General features: G+C 44.6%; 2 protein-coding genes across 6 annotated transcripts in view; one reads left to right on the forward strand and one right to left on the reverse strand.

Annotated features, from left to right (window-relative positions):
* Positions 1 to 28: 28 nt before the first annotated feature.
* stil (STIL centriolar assembly protein) lies at positions 29 to 14886 on the reverse strand. Its single transcript, XM_040128439.1, has 17 exons — positions 14459 to 14886; positions 13560 to 13667; positions 12776 to 12891; positions 12395 to 12582; positions 9722 to 9969; positions 9560 to 9643; positions 8609 to 8695; positions 8308 to 8473; positions 8098 to 8201; positions 7697 to 7805; positions 5443 to 6015; positions 5203 to 5400; positions 3927 to 4026; positions 3557 to 3779; positions 3138 to 3228; positions 2721 to 3016; positions 29 to 1611 (listed from the first exon to the last, which is right to left on the reverse strand). Exons 1-17 carry the CDS (start codon positions 14536 to 14538, stop codon positions 1038 to 1040), a joined length of 3345 nt encoding a protein of 1114 aa, XP_039984373.1. The 5' UTR covers positions 14539 to 14886; the 3' UTR covers positions 29 to 1037.
* Positions 14887 to 19786: 4900 nt separating this feature from the next.
* The window catches only part of ptbp1b (polypyrimidine tract binding protein 1b), a 29794-nt gene continuing 27768 nt past the window's right edge, over positions 19787 to 21812 (forward strand). For 2 of the 5 annotated variants that reach the window (XM_040128185.1, XM_040128189.1), the window contains exon 1: positions 19790 to 19906. In XM_040128185.1, coding sequence (XP_039984119.1) covers positions 19899 to 19906 — 8 coding nt within the window. In that variant the 5' untranslated portion in view covers positions 19790 to 19898. Of the gene's footprint in view, positions 19907 to 21812 lie in introns of all 5 variants that reach the window. The other 3 variants (XM_040128190.1, XM_040128191.1, XM_040128186.1) reach the window with 3 other exon arrangements.

Below are 21812 nucleotides of genomic sequence, written 5' to 3' on the forward strand. Positions count from 1 at the left end.
AGCTTCTTGATATAAACATGAATTCATGTACTAAAAGAATTATCAATTTTATTTGTGGAATCGTTAACATAAAACATCTGTGCAGAAGACATTTTTACATAAAAATAAGAAGTGACAAAATCAAAAAACACACATTTCATGAACACACACAAACCTCAGCAGACAAACTGAAGGTGGCAGATTCCCAGTAAAAACCAGTCTGGCCGTGAAAACCAGGACCTGAGTCAGACCAGCAGAGCGTTTCCACACTGAGCTCCTAAGACACACTAGACGCCATTAAAAAATAAGCTTTCTCAGATGTCGTCAGCCTGATCCACGGTTGGTTTCCGGTTTTGTAGTCTTTGCAGTTCAGGTCCAGGATGTTTCCCACCAAGTCCTCTGACCGGCAGGTCCCTGCCTCGACTGAACAGATTTCCAGTAAAAACCGGTCTGACCATGAAAGACCATGACCCTTTTGATAATGAACACTTAAGACACACCAGACTCCATTTAAAATTGTACAGTTTTTACAATGTTCCAGCAGGACTTTGACATCCTTAGTCTGATTAGCAGCTGGATTTCAGTTTCTGGTTTCAGCTGCTGTCAAAAAAGTTTGGACAGATGTTTCCGACCAAACCCTCCAGCCGACTGAAGAAGGCAGATTTCCAGTAAAACCAGTCTGAACATGAAAACCAGGAACTGAGTCAGACCAGCAGAGCGATTCCATACCAAGCACCGCAAACACACCAGATTCCATTTAAAAGATGACAGTTTTTAAAATGTTTCAGAAGCTCTTGGACATCGTCGCAGCCACTCTTCAGTTTTGGTGTTGGTTAGTTTCAGAAAAGTTTTGCCAGTGACCCCCCCACCCCGCTGACGGCTGCTCTTCTGTCTGAAGATGGCAGATTCCCTGTAACACCAGACTGACCAAGAAAACCAAGACCTGAGCGAGAACAGTAGAGTGCTGCCACCTCAGACACACCAGACTTGACTTAAAATATGACAGTTTCTAAAGTCTCCAGCGTCTATCTGACAGCTGGTTTTCTGGTGTTTTGGCATCAGAAGAGTTTGGGCAGCTGTCTCAGGCGGCTCAGGTCCAGGATGTTTCCTACTGACCCCTCCGTCTGGCCACTGCCTGCCCTCGCTAAAGATGGCCCCCTGTTTGAATAGTTCTCCTTGTCGGCAGTGTTCGGTTTGGTGTTTCTAGCTGACACTTGTGTCTTTGGCCGCAGGTCTCTGATCAGCTGACTCTGGGGGAGGAGCTTCACGTTCAGAGCTTCGGTCAGCGGCTGGCGAGTCGACGCCTCCTGAACTCCGACCTTCCCCTGCTCCTCTTTGTCCTCGCCGTCCTCCTCCTCCTCAATCAGGCCGTACCTCCTCATGTACTTCCTGGTGGCCAGAGACATGTTGCTAGGTGACAGCAGGGAGTCACTGGAGGAGGCGGGGCCTGGAGAGGGGGCCCGGCCTCCCAGAGACAACCTGCTGAGCTGCGAGTCGCTCAGGTAACGCAGGGCGATGGCGTTGGCCTCAAGACTCAGATCCACGCTGCCTCCTGGGAACAGAGAGCTGACCGTCTGATCAGACATGCTCAGTGTGGACACGACCGCTGCTGGGTTGATGCTTGCCAGCGTGCTGAAACACACACACACACACACACACACACACACACACACACACACACACACACACACACACACACACACACACACACACACACACACACACACACACACAAAAACAACAGTCACAACATGTTGGATTTCTTACTGCCAGGGAATCATCTTGTTGTAATCTCATGATCCAAAAATAAATCTCTGAATAAAGACTGTGACTCTGGTTGAAAACCCCAGAAAGGCAGTAAGTGGACCTTTGAGTTTACGTATCTGGCAGTTAACACAGTTCTAGTGACACAGATAATCTGAAGGCTTTGAGTTTACACAAGCTTCAGGGTAGAAGCAGGGCGACATGTAAATGAACATCTGAATGACTGCGTCTATTTAGTTCAGGCCTTCTATCTTCAATCTGACAGGACGTGTCCATGAGAGTAACGTAATGTACCTTCATGTGACAGCTAGATACAGAGTTTCCACACTGAGCTCCTCAGACAAACCAGACTCCATTTAAAAAATAACAGCTTTTAAAAATTCCAGCAGCTGTCAGACGCCATCCGTCTAAACAGCAGCTGGTTTTCTGGTGTTTTGGTGTCGGGAGAGTTTGGGCAGATATCCCTGGTGGTTCAGGTCCAGGATTCCTTGTGACTGCAGTTTACAAAGTGAATTTAAAGCAGCAGCACTACAGATCGAAATAAGTCTTTTGTAATAATGATGGAGCATTATTCAAAATTAACAACTGTTTTGATATTTGCCATGTGCCAACGTTTCAGTAGCTCCAGTTTTCAGAAAGAACTATGGTTAAAGAGCTGCTTTTTAACGATTACATTTATCAACATAAAAGACAAAAATGTTGTGTTCTGCATTTGTTTTTTACTTCTGTAACAAAACATACTGAACAGTGGCCCCAAAGCTGAGGTATGTACTGAAGCATGGATTGTGTACCATTACACCGGGGATGGTCAGCTTTATTATGCAGGTCAGTATAAATCCTGGATCAGGACCCTGTGAGCAGACACCTGATGTCAATCCAGAAAAGGCTCAGAGCAAAAAAAGCCAAGTCCGAGAAGCTGCACTCAGTTTTTTTCCGTGTTCAGATAAAGCTTCAGTGTGCTCAGGTGAGGTGTTTACCTGGCGCTCTCCACAGTTCTGACTCGGTTTCTGTCGGACTCTGTCAGATCTTCATTGTCCACTTCGACTCCGAGCTGCTGTAGCTGCCGCAGAGTGGCAATGACCACCGGGTCTCCTGCTGGACTCTGCTGCTGCCTCCTCTTGGATGAAGAAGAGGAGGAGGAGGAGGAGGAGGAGGACGACGACTGGGAAGACTGGGAGCGGTCAGAAACCACAGACAGACTCTTCCTCCTGGACGCCTCCTCCTCCACTTCTTGTCTGCTGTGTGACTCCTGTAGACGACTGGTCAGCTGAGTCTGAGAACACGGAGAGTCATCAGGTCATCTGTCAAATAATGCTATAAATGTGAAATATTAATCATTATATCGTGATATTATCGCCCAGACCCCCCCCCCCCCGCAGAAGGTGTTGTGTTACCATCAGGTTGTGGTAGAAGCTCTGCTGGTCGTCTGCAGGTCTGTACATGCTGACACTTTCTCCCAGAACTGGACTCTGCAGACCACTGACGCTGAACAAAACACAGAGGATCAAAGTTTGAGTTTGAGTCGAGTCTTCATAACGAGCCCTAAGAGTCTGCCGCGGTTCAGAGTCAGCAATGACAACAAAACAGGCACCTCACTGCTTCGTAGTTCTGATTCTCCACTGTAAAGCGGGTCTTTAAAACTAAAGGTTCCTCCTCAGTTCTGACGTTGGGCTTTACAAAGGCAAACCAACCATCATCATCTGATTTTTACCCACACGTGTGAAGAAACCTTCTAATCTGTATTGATGCTGAAGGAAGATGAGACTTTAATGATCCCAGGGGAAAATTTACATGTCAGATGGCACAGTCTCACCTGTGCTGACCAGAGGGGGAGCAGGGAGCAACCTGATGTATGATGTCACTGTCCTCAGCCCCGCCCACAGCCCTCGTGACGGACAGGTCATGTGAGGAGGAGCGTCTGCAGGAGGAGGGGCTTGGGGAGTTGGAGGGGCGAGGTTTGGAGCAGGAGGAGGGAGGAGCTTGTCCCTCCTGATGAGGGAGGGGCTGGACAGGATCCCCCCAGAACAGACTGGCACCTGAGGAAAGCGTGTGACGTTAAAAACATACCGAGACGTATTTCTGCACCTCATCTGCGCGACGCTGAAAGGATTCACGCGTTTTATGTGGTGGACTGCAGGTAAACATTTACCAGGTCAGACACCTGTCCTGACAGTGAGTCTCACCTGTCCCCACAGCGACGCTGGCCGTGCTCCTGGGTGTCTGAGTGTCGACCCGCTGACTGGAGGACTGGAGCTTTCCCTGAGCCTCCAGCAGCATCTGGACCTACGGACAGTTGGAAAACAGTCAGTTCATCTTCACTCAACACCGAGGAGTGAACTGAAGAGGCCGTTAACTCCTGTAACCGTGACAGTCTCACAAACACACACACCCGCACTCAACCTCAGACCAATCAGCAGCCTCCTCAGCCGACTTAGCAGCAGTTGCTATCAGTGAATATCAGACCACTTGGGTGGTTTGTTGTGAGAAACTGTTGGACCTTCTTGTTTAAGCTGTTGGACGTCATTTAAGGGTGGTCACTACAAAACGACTATGTCACAATGGAGAAGAGATTCTGTATTGTGAGATTGAATCGCTCCGAGTGAAACATAATATGGGGTTTAGATACAAGGGGGATCTGAATCAGATCCTTAAAATTTGATCAGAATGTTTAAAAGCAAACGCGGAGCAATGCAGAGCAGAGACCGTCGGTCTCCACCCACACCTCCCCTCCCCTAACTGGCTCTATCGGGGCGACAGAGAAATAAATAAATAAATTAGACCTCGCTCTTTTGAAAATGTAAGTTTTTACCAAATGACATCCAAACACACACCTCTCATGATACCTTTCTTCTACCTAGGACCCACTGGGACCCACAGTCCGCTGTGGTTTTATCTGACGGGTGGAGTTAACTCACAATTATATCTGATGGGATGAATGTATGTAAACATCAGAGTTCAAGATTAGTCAGCAAAATATTTTGACGATTTTACAGGAGAAGAAAAGAGGGATTTGGCTGTAAAATACTCAAATCATTTTGGTAACAAGACCAGTAATTATTTGGTATAACAAGAGAGCTACAATCAACAATTATTTTCATTATTGATCAATATACTGATTGTTCTGTTGATTAACTGATCAATCGTTTGGTAAATGCGTCAGAAAATTGTTTTGTTTTATCTTGCCAACAGTCCAAAACCAAAAAAATATTTCACCCACTGTCATACTGTGTATGACCAAAACAAGCAGCAAATGTTTAAACCAGACACTGTTTGGCAGCTTTACGTAGAAACATGACTGAAATGATTAACTGATTATAAAAGTATTAGCTCATTATTTTTCTTTTGATCAGCCAATTGATTTACTGACTTATAAGAAATAACAGTTTATTTGTCTGTGTATAGAAATACAGAAAACAATGGGTCTAGCTGTTTTCACCCACGTGTGCATCCTGTTCTTACCTGAGCCTGCAGGAGGCGCAGCTGCTGGTCCTGATGGAGGAGCAGCTGGTAGGTGTCAGACGGCAGGACTCCCCCTGCCTGATCACAGCACTGATTCACACAGGAGGGACGGGCGAGACAGGGGGGAGACACAGGGTCTGCTGGATGGGAGGGATGAGGAGAGGGGGAGTCACCACACCCCGGCACAGGAGGAGGAGGAGGATGAGGAGGAGGAGGAGGAGGAGGAGGAGGAGGAGGAGGAGGAGGAGGAGGAGGAGTGCGGTGGTGGGTGGAGAGAGGAGAGAAAGGGTGAAGGGAAGGTTGAGGAGCAGGGTGGCCGAAAGATGGAGGAACAGGTTGGCGGGGGGAGGGAGGAGGAGGAGGAGAGTGATGGGAGGACAGAAGAATACCTCGACCGGAGGAAGGAGGAACAGAAGGAGTAGTCGGATGGTTTCTTGAAGTGGGAGGAGTGTGGTGATGTGAGGAAGGTGGAGGAGGAGCAGGGTAGAGGCTAGAAGGTGTAGGAGCAGGGTGGAGTGCAGGGGAGGAGAATATGGAGGTGCAGGTGTAGGTGTGGGTGGAACAGCAGGAGCAAGGCTGCTGCAGGTTGGAGTTGGGGGTGCTGTGGAGGTGAGGAGGAGGAGGAGGAGCAGGTCTGGGAGCTGAGGAGGAAGAGGAGGAGTTTCCTGTTGGAGGAGCAGACTTCCTGTCAGCAGCAGGAGGTCGAGGAGGTCTGTGGGCGGGGCCAGAGTCCTGCCAACTGTTGTGATTGGAGGCGAAGCTGCTGTCAATCAGCAGAGAGAGTTCAGGAACAGACGGCTGAACTCTGCGAGTCTGAAAGAACAGACAGCATGAGATGTTTCAGCCTGGTCTTTGGACTTAGTCCAGTCCCGATGCAGCTCCATAGACCCCCCCCCCCCCCCATCGTGAGGTGAGCTGATCCTGAGTCTGACTGAAGAGGTAGGAGATTTACCGAACCTGCCGCCTTACGCAGCCTCAGGAGCTCAGGTCTGGACTGCACTGAGATTTTATAAGACAGGACATGTTCTTGTTTTACTACACTCGTCACTGAATTTTCACTGTAAAATGTCCGCGTACCTGTTGACTTCTTTGACACGTTGCTCAGTCAAACATGTTTTTTAGCTTAAAAAAGGATTAAACTGCTTTTTTCCTCCACATTCTTTATTACTTCTGTCTCTTTTCATGTGAACAGTCGGAAAACAGGAGAAGTTCTCTCCATATTTAAACCACATTATGTTTCCCTCTTCTCTGTGAAGATAAACGCGTGTCATACAGCTGCACAACTAAAGCTCAAGCTTTCACTCTGCTTATGTAAACAGCTTAATTAATGAAACCACTGATAATTTCATCAACAAAAACTATGACCAAAAATACTCCTTGATGACCTTTTTTCTCTCGATGAAAATGAGACTAAAACTGAATAAAAAGGAATGACAACTAATTACAAAATGTTTTACATTTTGGACAGATGCACTAATGAGGTTTTTAATGTGAAGTTTTATTCACCGAGCTGCAGAATCACCGACTGTAGCTTCTGATCAGTGAAACCGTTTCCTCCAGCAGCCGATAACAACGTCTGCTGCTCAGAAGCCGGTTTATCTGTTTGACCTGATGTTCTGCCGTTCATAAGAAGCATCTTACGTTCAGTAACGTTCTGTCCGTCGGCGACGTTCTCTGCCGTTCTCCGAAGAACCAGATTTACGGACTCAATTCATCTACGGTCCACTGAGAATTAGACAGGAAGCGGCAACGGAACGGCCGAGACAAACTACGACAACGTGCGCGACGACATTCGTCTAAAAGGTCAACTAACGTTAACGTGACTTTCGGTCGCATCTTTCATGCTGCAGTAAGAAGGAACGAGTCGGTTCAGGATCAATGTCGACGGTAAAACATCTAAATCTTCCTCTGGTCTTATCTTCTCCTGTCAACATAAACCCAGGCAGTGGACGGGGTTTTAGTGAATCCGCTTTTAAACGATCAGCTGGTTTAGAGACCTAGTTAGATTAAGATCAGCACTTCTGTTCAAACAGCCAGAGTTCGGAAAAGAGCACTTTATTTACTGAGTAGAGTCAGGCCCATGTTTTCTGCACAGCAGACTCACATGTTCAGTGCAGAGAACTACAGACTAAAATGTTTCTAGTTCTTGTTGACTAAAACTACCAAAAATCAAAAGGTATAAAATTTGACTGAAACACCAGATCGAATCTGATGCCAAAATTAAATGAAATAACTGAATAAAGTGAAACAACTCTGTTCCCTCAGACACATGAGAAACATGACTGACAAATGCTGCTACGTCACATTCTGGTGCCGTGGAGCCTCATTTTGTTCCTATGTCAACTGGAAGTGTCTCACAAACACATCTTCAAGCTGCCTGAAGCTCAGCACCGCACCGCTATCAAACAGTGATGTGATGGGGAGGCTCAGGAGTCCCGGTTCGCAGGCAGCATTTCTGACCTCAAACCTGTAACAGCCTGGACCTACGACTGACCTGCTGAGCCGGGGGGTGAGGACTTGGGGACGGTCGGGGAGAAAGGTCTTCGTCCTCGACTCCAGAGTCCTGATCACTGACGGAGAGACCTGCAGCTGGTGAAGGGGCGCTGAGGAGCGAGAGGACAGTTCAGATTCAGATACGTGACCAGGATGGACAGAAAACACACTCCACCACCTCATCTCTGATCATCTGTAGACTTCTCTAACCCTCAGCTGAGACACATTGGATCTGTAACAGACGGCTGAATGTAAAGATATTTGCTCTGGGACTGACTTTATGCAGCACTGCCACCACTGACTATCTTCATCAATGAGTCATAAATAACTTGCGTTTTTAAAATGGTTAATAACTGAAAGAGGATTTCAGTTAATGTGGACTGTTCCTCTAAAAACCGGTACCTGTTAAATGAGCTCTGAGCCTCTCTGAAGATCTCCACCTGTCTGCCGTGGTCCTCTGAACCCAGCTCACACTGCAGAGTCTGACCATCCACCGGCGCCACCTGCTGACCACACAGATCATCATCAGTCCACTCTACAACACAACATTATGTGGAACAAACAGGGGTCTGTGAAACTGCCGTAACTCTTTAGTGTCAGGTGTGTTGTTACATGGTAGAGTGTGAGAGACTGGAAGGCGGTCAGCAGCTCACAGTCCAGCTGCAGTCCTGGCCTCGATCCCGCTGCTGGTCTGGGTCCGTGACACTGGAAGAACTGAGGAGTTCTGTGAGTTGAAGCGAACAGAACAAGGAGGAAACAGCCAGTCTCTGACAGAACTCTGAAACACAAGGGAGACGCTCAGTGAGACCCGTCTAACACAGATTTCAACAACAGGGGTTCTGTACGGCCAGGAACGAGTCGGCGTGATCGGTGAAGTAGGGACTTTTATCTCTGCAGACGTCCTGTCACTCACCTGTCCTGGAGGGCGGAGCTGAACAGGAACCTCAGACACCAGGCCAACACATGAGGGTTGTAGATGTGTGTGACTCCACTCAGCCAGCTGTCACAGGAAGTACAGTCCACACACAAACAGTTAAAACAAAACACCGCAGCTGGAGAGTACAATGGGGGCGTCACCACAAAGGTTGAATTTCAATGTTTTTTTTTCTAAGGTTTTTTTTTTGGCATCTTGCCTTTGTTTAATAATGGTCATGGATCCACAAAGCAAACGTCCCCTGAGTGGGAGTCACACCACGGATGTTAGGGTCACATGATATATACACAAACCACCCAGCCTAGCGGGACACCCCAAATATAAATGCAGCATTTATGCTAAGCTAAGCTAACCAGCTGCTGGCTGTAGCTTCATATTTATCCCACAGACACGAGAGTGGGATCAACCTGAACATCTGAAGAAGAGGATTCATCTAAATGTTGAACTGCTGCTTTAAGACAATGATCTCAATCAAAATATGGACAAAACAGTGGTTTCACTTTTAAAGTAAATCTGTCACATTCTGTCAGTTAAATGTTGACTAAGTCATTCTAACAAAGAGTGTGTGTGTTTACATATGTGAATGACACACACACACACACACACACACACACACACACACACACACACACACACACACACACACACACACACACAATATATATGATGGAGGAAATTCTTATGCTTCAAAATAGATTTCCTTCTCATAAATAATTCATACAATTTGTATTTGTTTGTTACTGGGTCAAACACATCTAAGCTGAACTGGTTTATTAACTTACCTGTATTTAAGTTTGTGCAGCTGTATTAAGAAGCAACATCACAAAGAGGCAGAAATACTATCAAGATATCTTTGTTAGGCTTTTTCCTGATTCTTATATCATGAAACAACACAGAAAATGAGAACAGCTGTCTGTCAGTCTGACTTACAGTCCGACCAGCGGCAGGTTGGAGGCTTTAGGATCAGACTCCAGCAGCAGGACGAGTTTCCTGGTCTGATCCATGGTCAGAAACCTGGAAACACGGACACGGCAGTTACAATAAAAACACAGGCTCCATCAGAAGACGCGTGACTTGGTCACATGATCCCACCCTCTCTGTCGGTGGGCAGCGTGCTGCTGCGGTCGGTTGATGCTGGTCAGACTTCTCAGCAGAGCGGTGGGGATGATGGGAAGGGCTCGGACCGGCTGGACGTCCACTCTGACGGACGGACAGACGGCTGACCAGCTGAGACTAAACGCTGCAGTGTCAGACTGCTGGGAGCAGACCACACGACCTCTGACCTTTAACAGCTGAGAAAGATCCAGAGTCTGCCTGCTGCTCACAAACTGCTGCAACACCTGAAACCCAGACCAGGAGACATTTACTCTGCAGAGCCGCTGGTCTTCAGTCAAGTCCGTTTATTTACAGGAACAATTAAAACAAAACAAGTTGACCAAAGTGCGGTGCCACATTTAAAGATTTAGATAAACAGATGAAGAAAGAAACTCACAAAAACATCAAGGAGAAAATCATAAAACACAGATAACAGAGTAAAAGGAAGACAAAGGTCTAAAAGAAAAAGTACTTCTGATTTGGAAAAACATCGAGTTTCACAGAGTTCTGTAAAACCATTAATGGTACAGATGAAAATCTCACACAGTACTGTAGAGTTAACTCAGCTCGGCCTAAAATCATTCAGAAACAAATGGATAGATCACCTGAAAACACCTGACCAAAGCAAGACCAACTGATATTAGTGTTTTACAGATATTATCAATGCTTTGTGTATGTTAGCAGATACAAACAAGAAGAAACTGCCGAGCAGTAAACTGCAGCTGTTGCTGGTGTCGCCCTCTGAGGTTAAAAATTAACTGAGGCAGAAGTGACGCCTTTTAAATGTATGTATATAATTACATTAGTTTAACATACACGATAGTCTTATGTTCACAAGATCACACATGGTAAAGGACTAGAAATTAATAAAACCATCTCAGCAGTCAAATCTGCCCTCACAGTGAACTCTACTAACCTCAGTCAGACCAGTGTGCAGCAGGGCCGTCACTTGTTATTCAAAACTCAAACCACCACTCAGACATGGGAAAAATTAAATATTCAGTCTGTGATGATCAGGCTGAAATCTAAGTGTGGAAGCTCAGCAGACTGTCCCCCGTGCAGACAAGATGATAATCAATTATTTATATAATTATTTTACTGGCAACTATTGTGATTATCGAATAATCATTGTAGAGAAAATAAATCATCGGGAAAATAACCATCAAGACTGATCGATAATGAAAATAATTGTTAACTGTTACACTAAATGGACATAAATAAAAATAAGAGGACTTTTGGAAAAGCTGAGAAAAATCAGCTGTTAGTGACATAAATGAGAGGTTGCCGTGACAACGGAAAGGGCTGGACATCAGGAAGCAGAGCTACCGACAGTAACGTCATTATTCCTCCAGGACAATTAGACAGTTTTAAAGCATGGCTTTCTTTAATTGGGTTTGTTTCAACAGCCACACATTTTAAACAACCAACAACTAGATGTGTTTATCTGTTTTAATTTTTCTAACTTGTAAAAGTAGCTAATTTAGGCTGTTTAATTTGTTATACTACAAGATGAACAAAGCCTGTGACCATCCCAGAATAATGTGTGAACGCTCTCGTGTCAGAATAAGAGAGGTTTTCCTGTTTTTCCCATTCTGCATACATCACACGAACGCAGCATAAGCCGTAACCCTGTAAGACACAACTTGAAGTACAGCTTAAGGAGCGAAACCTTGCAGAAATGTTAATATGGTCTTTTAAGGTCCCTTTGAAACCTCAGACAAAGAAACCAAACTGTCAGCAGTGGCTTGTTTCACTGAACAGAGCGGATGGAAGCCCAGAAATAGTAACAAGAACAAAACAGCAGAGAATTAACTTTTGAAAACATCAAGCTCAGCTTGATGATGAGGGGCCATAATCACAAAACATCCTCAGGCTAAAGGTAGAAACTAAAAGTAGAAGCTGCACGGGAAACCTAGGTTGACTCGCCGAGTTGACGACGGCTGTCGCGTGACGGCTTAGCATGGTTACGGTTTTCAGGGTCAGTGATGCCAGATAACGTAAAGATATCCTAGGTTTGTTGAACTGGCTTTTTTTATTACAGGCCCCTGATCAGTCAGTCAGCTGCAGGGAAACGTTTTTGCAAAACCACCATCATGAACTATAAAAACCACACTTTTTATTGTGTGAGTTAATAAGGATCCAGTCAGCTCAAAAAAAACTGAAACAATCCAATAAACACACCAGAGATGATGTTTTACACAACTGTAAACTACTATGCTCTTGAGACCCTGACTTAAAGTTGTGTAATAGCTTTGAAGTGTACATTAAAAACCACCAACTGCAACAAATGAACTGATTGATGTAGCTTGTGGTTATTGTGTGGTTACCCAGTACAATTAGTCCAATATGTTCAATGATCAGATTAAGGGATGAGGATTTGTTTTGAAGACTTGGTCAACGTGGTGATGGTGTTTAATGAGGAGATACACACTACCGGACAAATCAATATTTTTGTTGTCTTTGTGCCACGTATTAAATCTGTGACAGTTTCTAAAATATCTGTTAATGGAATTGATCAGTTCCTTGGGGGAAGTTGATCCCAGCAGCTTTGTGAAAAGAACTTTTCAGCTGGATTTTTTTAAGCAGCGTGTTGGAGGCCTGCTGCTGGTGAGATACTGGGTGAAGACAAACCCAACACACTCACATCTGAGCTGCAGGTGTCAAACTTACCTTGAAGCAGTGATGAAGCTCAGCCTCTGATTGGACGACAGTGTCAGGTGTTGTCTCAGTCTGAGTGGAGAACAAACAGGGAACCAGGATGTCTCCGGGCAGCAGAGCAGAGGGAACCCTGCTTGAGGATCCGGCCTGGTCCCGACCCGGATCGAACCGGTCCAGAGTCACTGTGACTCCCTCCTCATCTGGACCACAGCAGTACACAGAGACCAGAGAACAGGGGTTAATATGTGTGAATTCAGTATAAAGGAATCAATAAAAGTGCCATTGAACTGATACCCAACAGCAGACAAACGTGATCATAGTGAGCACTAAGGTTCTGTCAGAATGGACTCTGGACCAATCAGAGCTCAGGAGGAGATACAGGTGAGCTCTGACCTGAGTCCACAGACACTGATCCCAGGAAGAAACAGTGGAGGCGGGGCTTGTTGCTGTGACGGACATGACGCTGAGCCAGACGAAGAGCTTTCTCCATCAGCACCATCCGAGGTTTCCTGTAGACACACACACACACACACACACACACACACACACACACACACACACACACACACACAGACACACACACCATCTGTCATCAGAGCCAAGACACAACAACAGGTAGATGTAGCAGGTGAACATGAAGGTCAGTACATCTGGCTGGGTGCAGAGGGAGGGGTTGGGTTGGCTTTGGCTCTGCTGCTAATGAAACTGACTAACTTTAACAAAATGAAAAACACAATAAAATAACTCATTTATAAAGTTAAGCATCAACATGACCCAGCAGATCATCTGGGCTCTTCTAGGTCTAAGTGAGCTTTAGATCAAAAACAGGATGGCTTTAAAAAAAAAAAAAAAAAAAGAGTCAGCACTGGTCCGTGCAGCACTGCTGTTTATCATACAGACAAATCAAATCAAATACTAAGGAAGAATCAGAGTCCTGGATTACAGCCCACGCCGCGGAACTGATCCATGCAAAAGTCAACCAACATCCAGCTGACTCGGGTCTGTCAAAGCCATGTCAGTGGTCTGGGGAGAGTGTAAAGGAGTGGGTTCTCTCCACTTTCTAGTGTGGACATTTCGATCGGGTATAAACAATTTGGATTTCAGACATGGTCAGAAAATTTGTCGTATGAACCAGTATATCCCGGCCTTAGCAGTCTGCAGGTTTGTGTGTGTTTACCTGTGTGAGCAGAGCTGGAGGCGGAGCTTTTCTCCTGCAGGGCTGCCGTCCCACAGAGCTGATCTGGATTTGGGGAAACTCAGCTGAGTCAGAGAGTTTGTCGAGACTCTGTGCAACAATAACAGAAGAGGTGGTGTGGTAGTAACTTAACATTAATAATTTGATCTAAAAAGTCTCAGAAATACTAAATCACTACACTAAATACTACATATAAAATTGCCCATCAGACTTTCCTATCGCCAGTATGCTATCTAAAAGCACACACGGGGCGGCGTTATGCCAGCTTTGTTTGGTTCGGTGTAAACAAGCAAAGGCTGCATAATGAGGGATCTTCTTAACAGCAATATAGATGGATCTCTGTTTTAAGTCAGTCTGATCCATCAGTCCTGTAATAATCCTCCTTCACGGAGGTTCTGGTTTTCAGTTGGTGTTGAAACTGTGTTGAAGAGGAGCCGATTCGCCTGGAGGATCATGTTGGAGGCTGCAGTCTCTGATGCCGTTGAACTGCTGTTGCTGTTATGTTGACAGGTGTTTCTATTATTTTGTCCACCCCATTCAAAGAAGTGAGTGTAGGTTAAACAACAGACGCACCTCCCTGTGTAACACAGTACAGTTCATGAAGGAGGATTATTACAGGACTGGTGGATCAGACTGACCCAGTTTGACCTGGTGTTTCTAATAAACTGACAAACCTTTGTGTGCAGTACATGCATATGTAAGTATAGATTTTTGTATGTGTAACTTTGTTATTTTATTCTTGCTTGTGAAAAACTCAATAGAGACTTTAAAAAAAAAGAAAAAGAAAAGAAACTGAGGGAAAGATGTTTTAAATGTAACCTGTTAATGTGGAAATATTCTCACTCTGACCACAATCAGAGGTAATCCCTCAGCAGACTCACCTTCCTCTCACATTCTCCGGGGTAAACACCTCTTCAAACACACCGGACGGCAGCGCCTGGAGGTTCACCGGGCAGCTCATCCCCGCTCTGTCCGACAGAGTGCAGCTGTGCTCGATGGCTTTACCTGAAATCACCCGCTGGCGTTAGTTAGCCACGTTAGCTCCCTGCTCGGTCCGCATCAACTGCGTCTGTTAGCTTCGGTAGCTTCACAAACGGGACGAAACTCGAGTCTCCCGGACACTAACTGGACGTTTAGTAAACTCACAAAATGTCTGGAGCGACTTTATTCTCGTTCGTCGACTTTATTTTTTAATTCGGTATATTTAACCTGAAACAATCCGCTATTCAATTATGGCGCTGTCTCCACACTCCACTGGCGGGGCAACTCAACCAGCCAATAGGAAGCTCCGTCTCAACGACTCTGACCAATAGCGTGCCACTCCCGTTTCCCTGCCTTTCTTCTTTGTTCTTCTTCTGTGTGGATGGCGGCAGATTAAAATGGACCAAAGTTCGACACCGCCCCCGCAGGACAGACATGGCACGGACGGTTTAAAGGAGCAGACCGCAGTTTCTCCTCTTTTAGTTTGTTTTTATTTCCACTTAAAGGCCGGTCAGCACGTTTTATTTCACCTAATGAATTTTTCAGTGATTCATAGTTATATAATTTTTTTCTTTATTGAACAAGTACATTTACAAGACTCCGTAGCAGTGAGTCTTTAACTTCACCAGAAAACACAGTGAGCAGATAAATAAGAACATGTAATATGAAAATAAACCAGTGAATAACACAAATCAACAAATTCAATGAATGAAAACATAAGCATAAGGTAGACAGAATTACATTGTATAATGTGATCACCAATGACCGGCAGAAATAACTTTGGGGCTTTCTTTCTATTTGTGCTGAAAAAAGATTTGATGCTTTGAATTCAGCAGCTCAGTGACATCTGGTGGTTTTCAAAAGCATAAAGCAGCCTTTTATGTGTGATAATCAAAGTCCAACAAGCCTGTGTTTTGTTAAATCTGAAATATATTTGTGCACAAGTGTTGCATTAAATGTAGATGTTATGGTGGAATTTGTTACAGTTATATAATGAATAAATACAGTGCATTGTCCAAAAAACCTGGATATGAAATATTTTTGCTTAGGAAATAAGAATGTACCTTTTTGGAGCAGTCTAGGATCAGTGTCACCGTGGACTCGTGTTTTAACGTGGTGGATATTTACATATGTGTCACAGTGTGATGTGAATAATATTAATTAAATCAGCCTTTCTACTTTTACTACATCATCACTGGTTTCAGGTGGATAAATGATCATACTTATGATTATGTCTTTCTAGTATCCATCACCAAATTTCTCAGTTGTTTTCTTTTACTCCCACTAATGTTCCTGTCACATTGTTTAACGGGAAAACTTTCAGCGGACACACGAAGCTTGGACGCAGCGGGTTGAAACTGTGACTCTACAGGATGAAACAAGCTTCAGGACTTCGGTATCATCCGCCCGCCTGTGGTAATGACAGAGGGTCATTCGTGGGATTCTTGACAAATCAGACATGTCAGAGATTTGAGAAAAATGAATTTCATTCTTGAATGCAGCTGAAGAGTTACACTCTACACCATCTGCATCTGCGAGTGAAGAACTTTGCCAAAATAACAGCTAAAATATTTGCGTTTTCTGAGTTCCAACATTCAACCAGAATTTCAGGGCCACGGTTTTAAAACTGGTGAAAATCAAACAATTAGAAGGATAAGAATGTGTAAAAGTAGACATTTTTATTTGTGTGTGCGTGCATGTGTGTGTTTGTGTGCGTGTTGAATTATTCATACGTGAGCAGCTGGATCATCTTCCAACACACAAAGTAATTTCCTGAAAAGCAGCACATGGAGGAATTATTTATCAGCATGTTACACGAAACTGAGTCCAGCAGAGACACAAACCAGCAACCGGCAACCAGCCTGCTGTTCACACGGAGCACACTCTCCACTGTACCTGTACCTGTACCTGTACTTGTACCTGTACCTGTACCCGTTCCTGTTCCTGTACCTGTTCCTGTTCCTGTTCTTGTTCTTGTTCCTGTTCCTGTTCCTGTTCTTTTACCTGTACCTGTACCTGTACCTGTACCTGTACTTGTACCTGTACCTGTACCTGTACCTGTACCTGAACCTGTACTTGTACCTGTACCTGTACCTGTACCTGTACCTGAACCTGTACTTGTACCTGTACCTGTACCCGTTCCTGTTCCTGTACCTGTTCCTGTTCCTGTTCCTGTTCTTGTTCTTGTTCCTGTTCCTGTTCTTTTACCTGTACCTGTACCTGTACCTGCACCCGTTCCTGTTCCTGTTCTTGTACCTGTTCTTGTTCTTGTTCTTGTTCTTGTTCCTGTACCTGTACCTGTCCCTGTGCGTGTTCTTGTTCTTGTTCTTTACCTGTTCATGTTCATGTTCATGTTCATGTTCATGTTCCTGCTCTTGTTCCTGTTCATGTTCTTGTCCCCTTTCGTCTTCATGTTCATGTTCATGTTCTTGTTCTTGTTCTTGTTCTTGTTCTTGTTCTTGTTCCTGTTCGTGTTCCTGTTCTTGTTCATGTTCGTATTCATGTTCTTGTTATTGTTCCTGTTCTTGTACCTGTTTATGTTCCTGTTCCTGCATAGCCACAGGTTCAACCCCCAACAGCAGCAACAGTCTAAGCAGCCTGCCTCGCCCAGTAGCTGCAAACAACATTGGCATTAAAGCAGCTTCAGTCACAGTTTTTCCTAGAAGAAATGTGATTGATACCATTTGGACTTCACAGGAAATAACTGTTCCTTTTTACTTTGAAGTCCAGGACTCAAAGGACTCACCGGGACGTGCCTCTGATTTACCTTTAGGACAGAAGGAACCACGGTCCTGCTGCTGCTGGAAGTTCATTATAATTCACTTTAAGTTGTCATGAGCACGAACATGGCCTTGCATGGTCTGGTTCCATATCAGAACTTTTAACTCTGTATTGTCCTCAGGGGACAATTACGGACTTAATTATTGATAGATTTACTCAATCATTTGATTTTTGTTAGTGTTCTATATATTTACATATGTATTATTCTTTTACGAATTAAAGTGTGGGATGACTTCTTTTATTATGAATTTTGAGCCTGTTGTATAATTATTTACTGGTTTATTTACCTGCAGCTGTTTTAAATGACATCCTGTTAATGAGTTTTAGCAACCTGGACCGAGTTAACGATCAAAAACATACACATTGGTGGGTATTTAAGAAGATTTATGAGCTGATTATGGTGTGTTTAGACTCAACATCTGTCTTATGTTAAGCTGATAGAACAGAAAAATAGGACAAAATGATTTTGTCTCATATAAAACACTTTGAATTGCCTTGTTTTGAAAGGTGCTGTACAAATAAATGCACCTTGCCCTGAAAAATGTGTTCATGATGGAAAACTGAGTAGATCAAATATTAGAAGATCTGAATAAATTCACCTTAGTGTTTCTAGAATCCTGCCTGATGGTCTTTATCCAATTAATTCTGGAAAGCACTTGCTTGAAAGGTTTTCAGTAAATGTTACGATATTATTATTATTAATAGGTTTTGTCAGTACAGAATCATATCAGTTAAGAATTAGAAATATTGATCATTGAAACATAACACATAACATTTTTTTTTCACACAAAATATGGGCACAAGATAAATAATATCATCTCTTTGACTTTGGAACATGTCACAACTGTTGGTCAAATATGCATCAAAAATAATTCTGTTCTTTTTCCCTCATACGAGCTCTTCACAGTTGGTTAAATGGTTGCTAAAGAGATGTCGGACTGACATGCCCCAGTAGGTCCAGGTCTTTCCACATGAGATGCAGACATGCATGGACAAATCCACCTCCTGAGGGGCCCTGATCCTGATCCTGACTGTACATGTCAGTTCCATTTTTCTCCCAGATACCCAGAAACCAACCAGCACTCTGGAGCTGAAATGATCAGCTGATTAGAAAATCAATAGGCAGCAGTTTTGATAATTCATCAATCATTTAAATAATTTTTTCAGCAAAAACTGCTGTCTGGTTCCAGCTTTTGCTGGTTTCTCAGTTTCCTCTGATGAGCAAACTCAACATCTTTGGATTTTCGACTGTTGTTCAGACAAAACGGGACGTTAAAATATGTTTCACCACTGTCTGACTTTTTATTCACTGAGCAGACCTTTAACAGAGATCATCGTGTGATGCAGCTGGACGCATCACCGCTGATGTTTCCTGGGGTCATCGAGTGACACCCTCACCCAGGCGACCCAGTCGGGGTGGATCAGCCCTCTCTTGACACACAGACGGCAGGCTGGTGGCTTCACCTTGCCCCCAGCAGAGTTGGATGGGCTCGGTAAAACGGCGTAGACAGCCTGGATTAAGAATTTTATTCGATGGGGCTCGGCTTTCCAAAGCTCGGCCCATGAGCCTTTGCGCTCCACCGCCTGCTCCCATCTCTTCCAGGCTCCCTGCTGCTGCATTCCAACCATCCCGCTGACTTGCATCTCCTCGATTTCTGCTCGATCGATCAATCGATTATTACAGAAAATGGCCGTCGGATGTATTGATAATGAAATTAATTGTTGGTTACAGCCTCACAGTTCTGCTGTGATGGAATAATACGCCCTTCCCTGAGGTTTGCTGTCCGTTCGTCCCTTTACACACAGAAAAAAATGTAAAAACAATTTGATAAAAATTCAAATACAAAATCTTGGCAAGAAATCAGTTCAATAGAACTAAATTTTGACTCAGAGTCCCTCTGGAAGAGCAGGGCCAAGGTGGAGGATGGAGGACCATGGATAGATTATTGAGCGGGCCCAACGGGGCACAGGCCCAGGGGCCCCAAGTGTCAGGGGCCCCCTGTTTCAGGTGTACAGTCAGTCAAACGACTACAAAGTGACACAAAGGAAGAAACGGCTTCAAAGAACCGGAAAACGAGAAGACAGAGACGTGCGCGAACATGTAGGAGGAGTGGGGGCCTTTTACGTGTCCGTGCCCAGGGGCCCGTTGTCCCCTGTGGGGGTCCGACAGAAATGATATGAGGGAATGTGGGGTTTTTGGGCCCTGGCGCTGTCTGGGTTGGTAGTCCAGCCTCGCAGACACATGAAGCAGCTCATGTTTTGGCGAGACAACGCCCACTAACGCAGAGGGAAAATCGTGTCGGTTTTTCTCTGTCGAGACGTGGATCTGGTCCATAGACAATCTTCGGTCTGTGGAATCTCAGGCCTTTGTTGTTGCGCTCGCTGTCCAACCAGCCTATCAGCACACAGCTCCCGTCTGGAACGCCTACAAATGTTGCCAACCGTCCAATCAGAGAGCTCCTGCCGCCGGACGCCATTTTGTGGGTTTATAGCGGCGGTGGCTGGGTGTCCTGCTGGCCGCTGGCTGGAACCTGTTGCTTCGTAGTTCCGTGTTGTGCAATGGACGGGTGAGTTATTCCGCCGACTTACGTTCACACCTCAATTACATGTAGTTTCTGACTGAATTACGACCACCTGACAGCAGTAAGCTAAATATGTGTCCCGGTAATGTTTTAGTCAGAGAGCAGCGGGGGTGGCTGTTGTTCGTTCAGCTGTTGGTAAAGTTGTGTTTGTTGCAGTAGCAGGAAGCTGAGCTAGCCGAGTTAGCTGTAGCGCTAGCCTCAGGACGGGCCATTCTCTGTGGACACAACTCCACACTAAAGTCCAGTAACACAACCCGTCAGATAAACGTGGCCTGGGTTACCTGCCAGAACGAATTCCTTAACGTATAACACGATTTTAAAGCCTTATACCAAAGCTCTGATTGATGATAAATAAGTTGTAGGAAGAATCACTAAACAGCGTACATAACTTCCAGCGCAGCTTTACGATGTTCTCACGCCCACTGCGGTGATTTTCCCAGACAGCGTTTCACTTGTAAAAGTTTAGATTTTGTACAACTCGTTGTAGCTTCAAGTGTTTAAATTGGCGTCGGACTGAAAAGTGATCCCAACTATTTGGTTTAAAGCGGGACAGTTGTGTCTAAACGTGTCTATGGTTTTGAGAAGAGATCCTTGAAATGGTGGTTATTTATATGGAGTTCGGTTTTACTCGCTCGAGAGCGAACGGGACAAACTGGTGCTCAGATGTTGTTGAACAGTGACACTCAGGCCGGAGCCCGTGATTCAAACTGAATGTCACTAAGGCTGGTTTTTATGCTGCAAAGCCAGCCACTTGTAAAACTGTACATTTTACTAAAATTAATGCAGCTTCGTGTGTTACATCTGTGCTGAATTTAAGAGGCGTGTCTAATATGTTTGGTTTGGTGGATATGGTAGAGAGCTGTAAAATTACGCCTTTTCATATGGAGTTCGCTGAAATGTTCTACTTGGGTAATGGCGAACGGAAGCAACTAAAATTCAAATGCTGTGGACGGTGCAATTCAGCCTGGAGACCTTAACTGTAACAGAATATTGCTAAACTTGAGTTTTTTGCCGCACAGCGAATCACTCATAAAATTGCAGATTTTACACAAAATAATTTATCTTCGTGTGTTGCATGTCTGCCGAATTAAATAGTGGTTGCATTTGACTCGTTGTGTGTAAGAGTCATGTTCTGACAGGTTTGTGATTTTGTGTATAAGGCAAAGAGCTTAAAAACGACGGTTTTTCATATGGAGCTAAGTTCTTACTGGAGCGAAAGAAGTATCTGGTGCTCAAATGTTGCTGAACGGTGCAGTTTGGATTGGAGACGTTCTTTCAAGCTGGATATAGCTGAAGCTGAGCTCAAGTTTTAACCTGATGATAAGGCAGGTCATTTAAAGAGAGGGTTAGTGTCAAAGGGAGCTCCATAGAGTTGTTGGCAAAGTGAGGAAATGTGAGATAATTAAAGTTTGTCCTGCAGCTGTTTAAAGTTTTTGTTGACGTGTTAACAAAAACTGTTAAGGAGAAACTGACATGTTTATTTTCCATTGATTACAATATTACTGGTGATTTGTTTGTGGTTATGAACAGGCCTCCTGCCTGTAAGCGTGTTTGCAGTTCCTCTTAAACACAATCAGGTTGTGTTCGCTGTATAGACATATGAAAATGTACGCATGTCACAGAAACCCCGTTGGCTGCAGGAGACTTTGAGGCATTTGAGTTTCTGATGTGAATATTTGTGCTCCGTCAGGACTCATTCGTGCCCTGAGGGGTCCTCTTCCAGCTGGTTTACAGCCTGTATGGCCGCATCAGCGTCAGCCTGACCAGCCGGTTTTCCATTTGTTTTACGTATTACCTTAGTGACTATTACAGTTTGTCCTACAGTGTGCTGCTCATTTTTGTTTTCAAGTTACCCCTTACCCGTTCATGTTCTCATGCACTCCACTATTGC

The sequence above is a fragment of the Xiphias gladius genome, chromosome 6, assembly GCF_016859285.1.
Source record: "Xiphias gladius isolate SHS-SW01 ecotype Sanya breed wild chromosome 6, ASM1685928v1, whole genome shotgun sequence".
Taxonomy (NCBI): Eukaryota; Metazoa; Chordata; class Actinopteri; order Istiophoriformes; family Xiphiidae; genus Xiphias; species Xiphias gladius.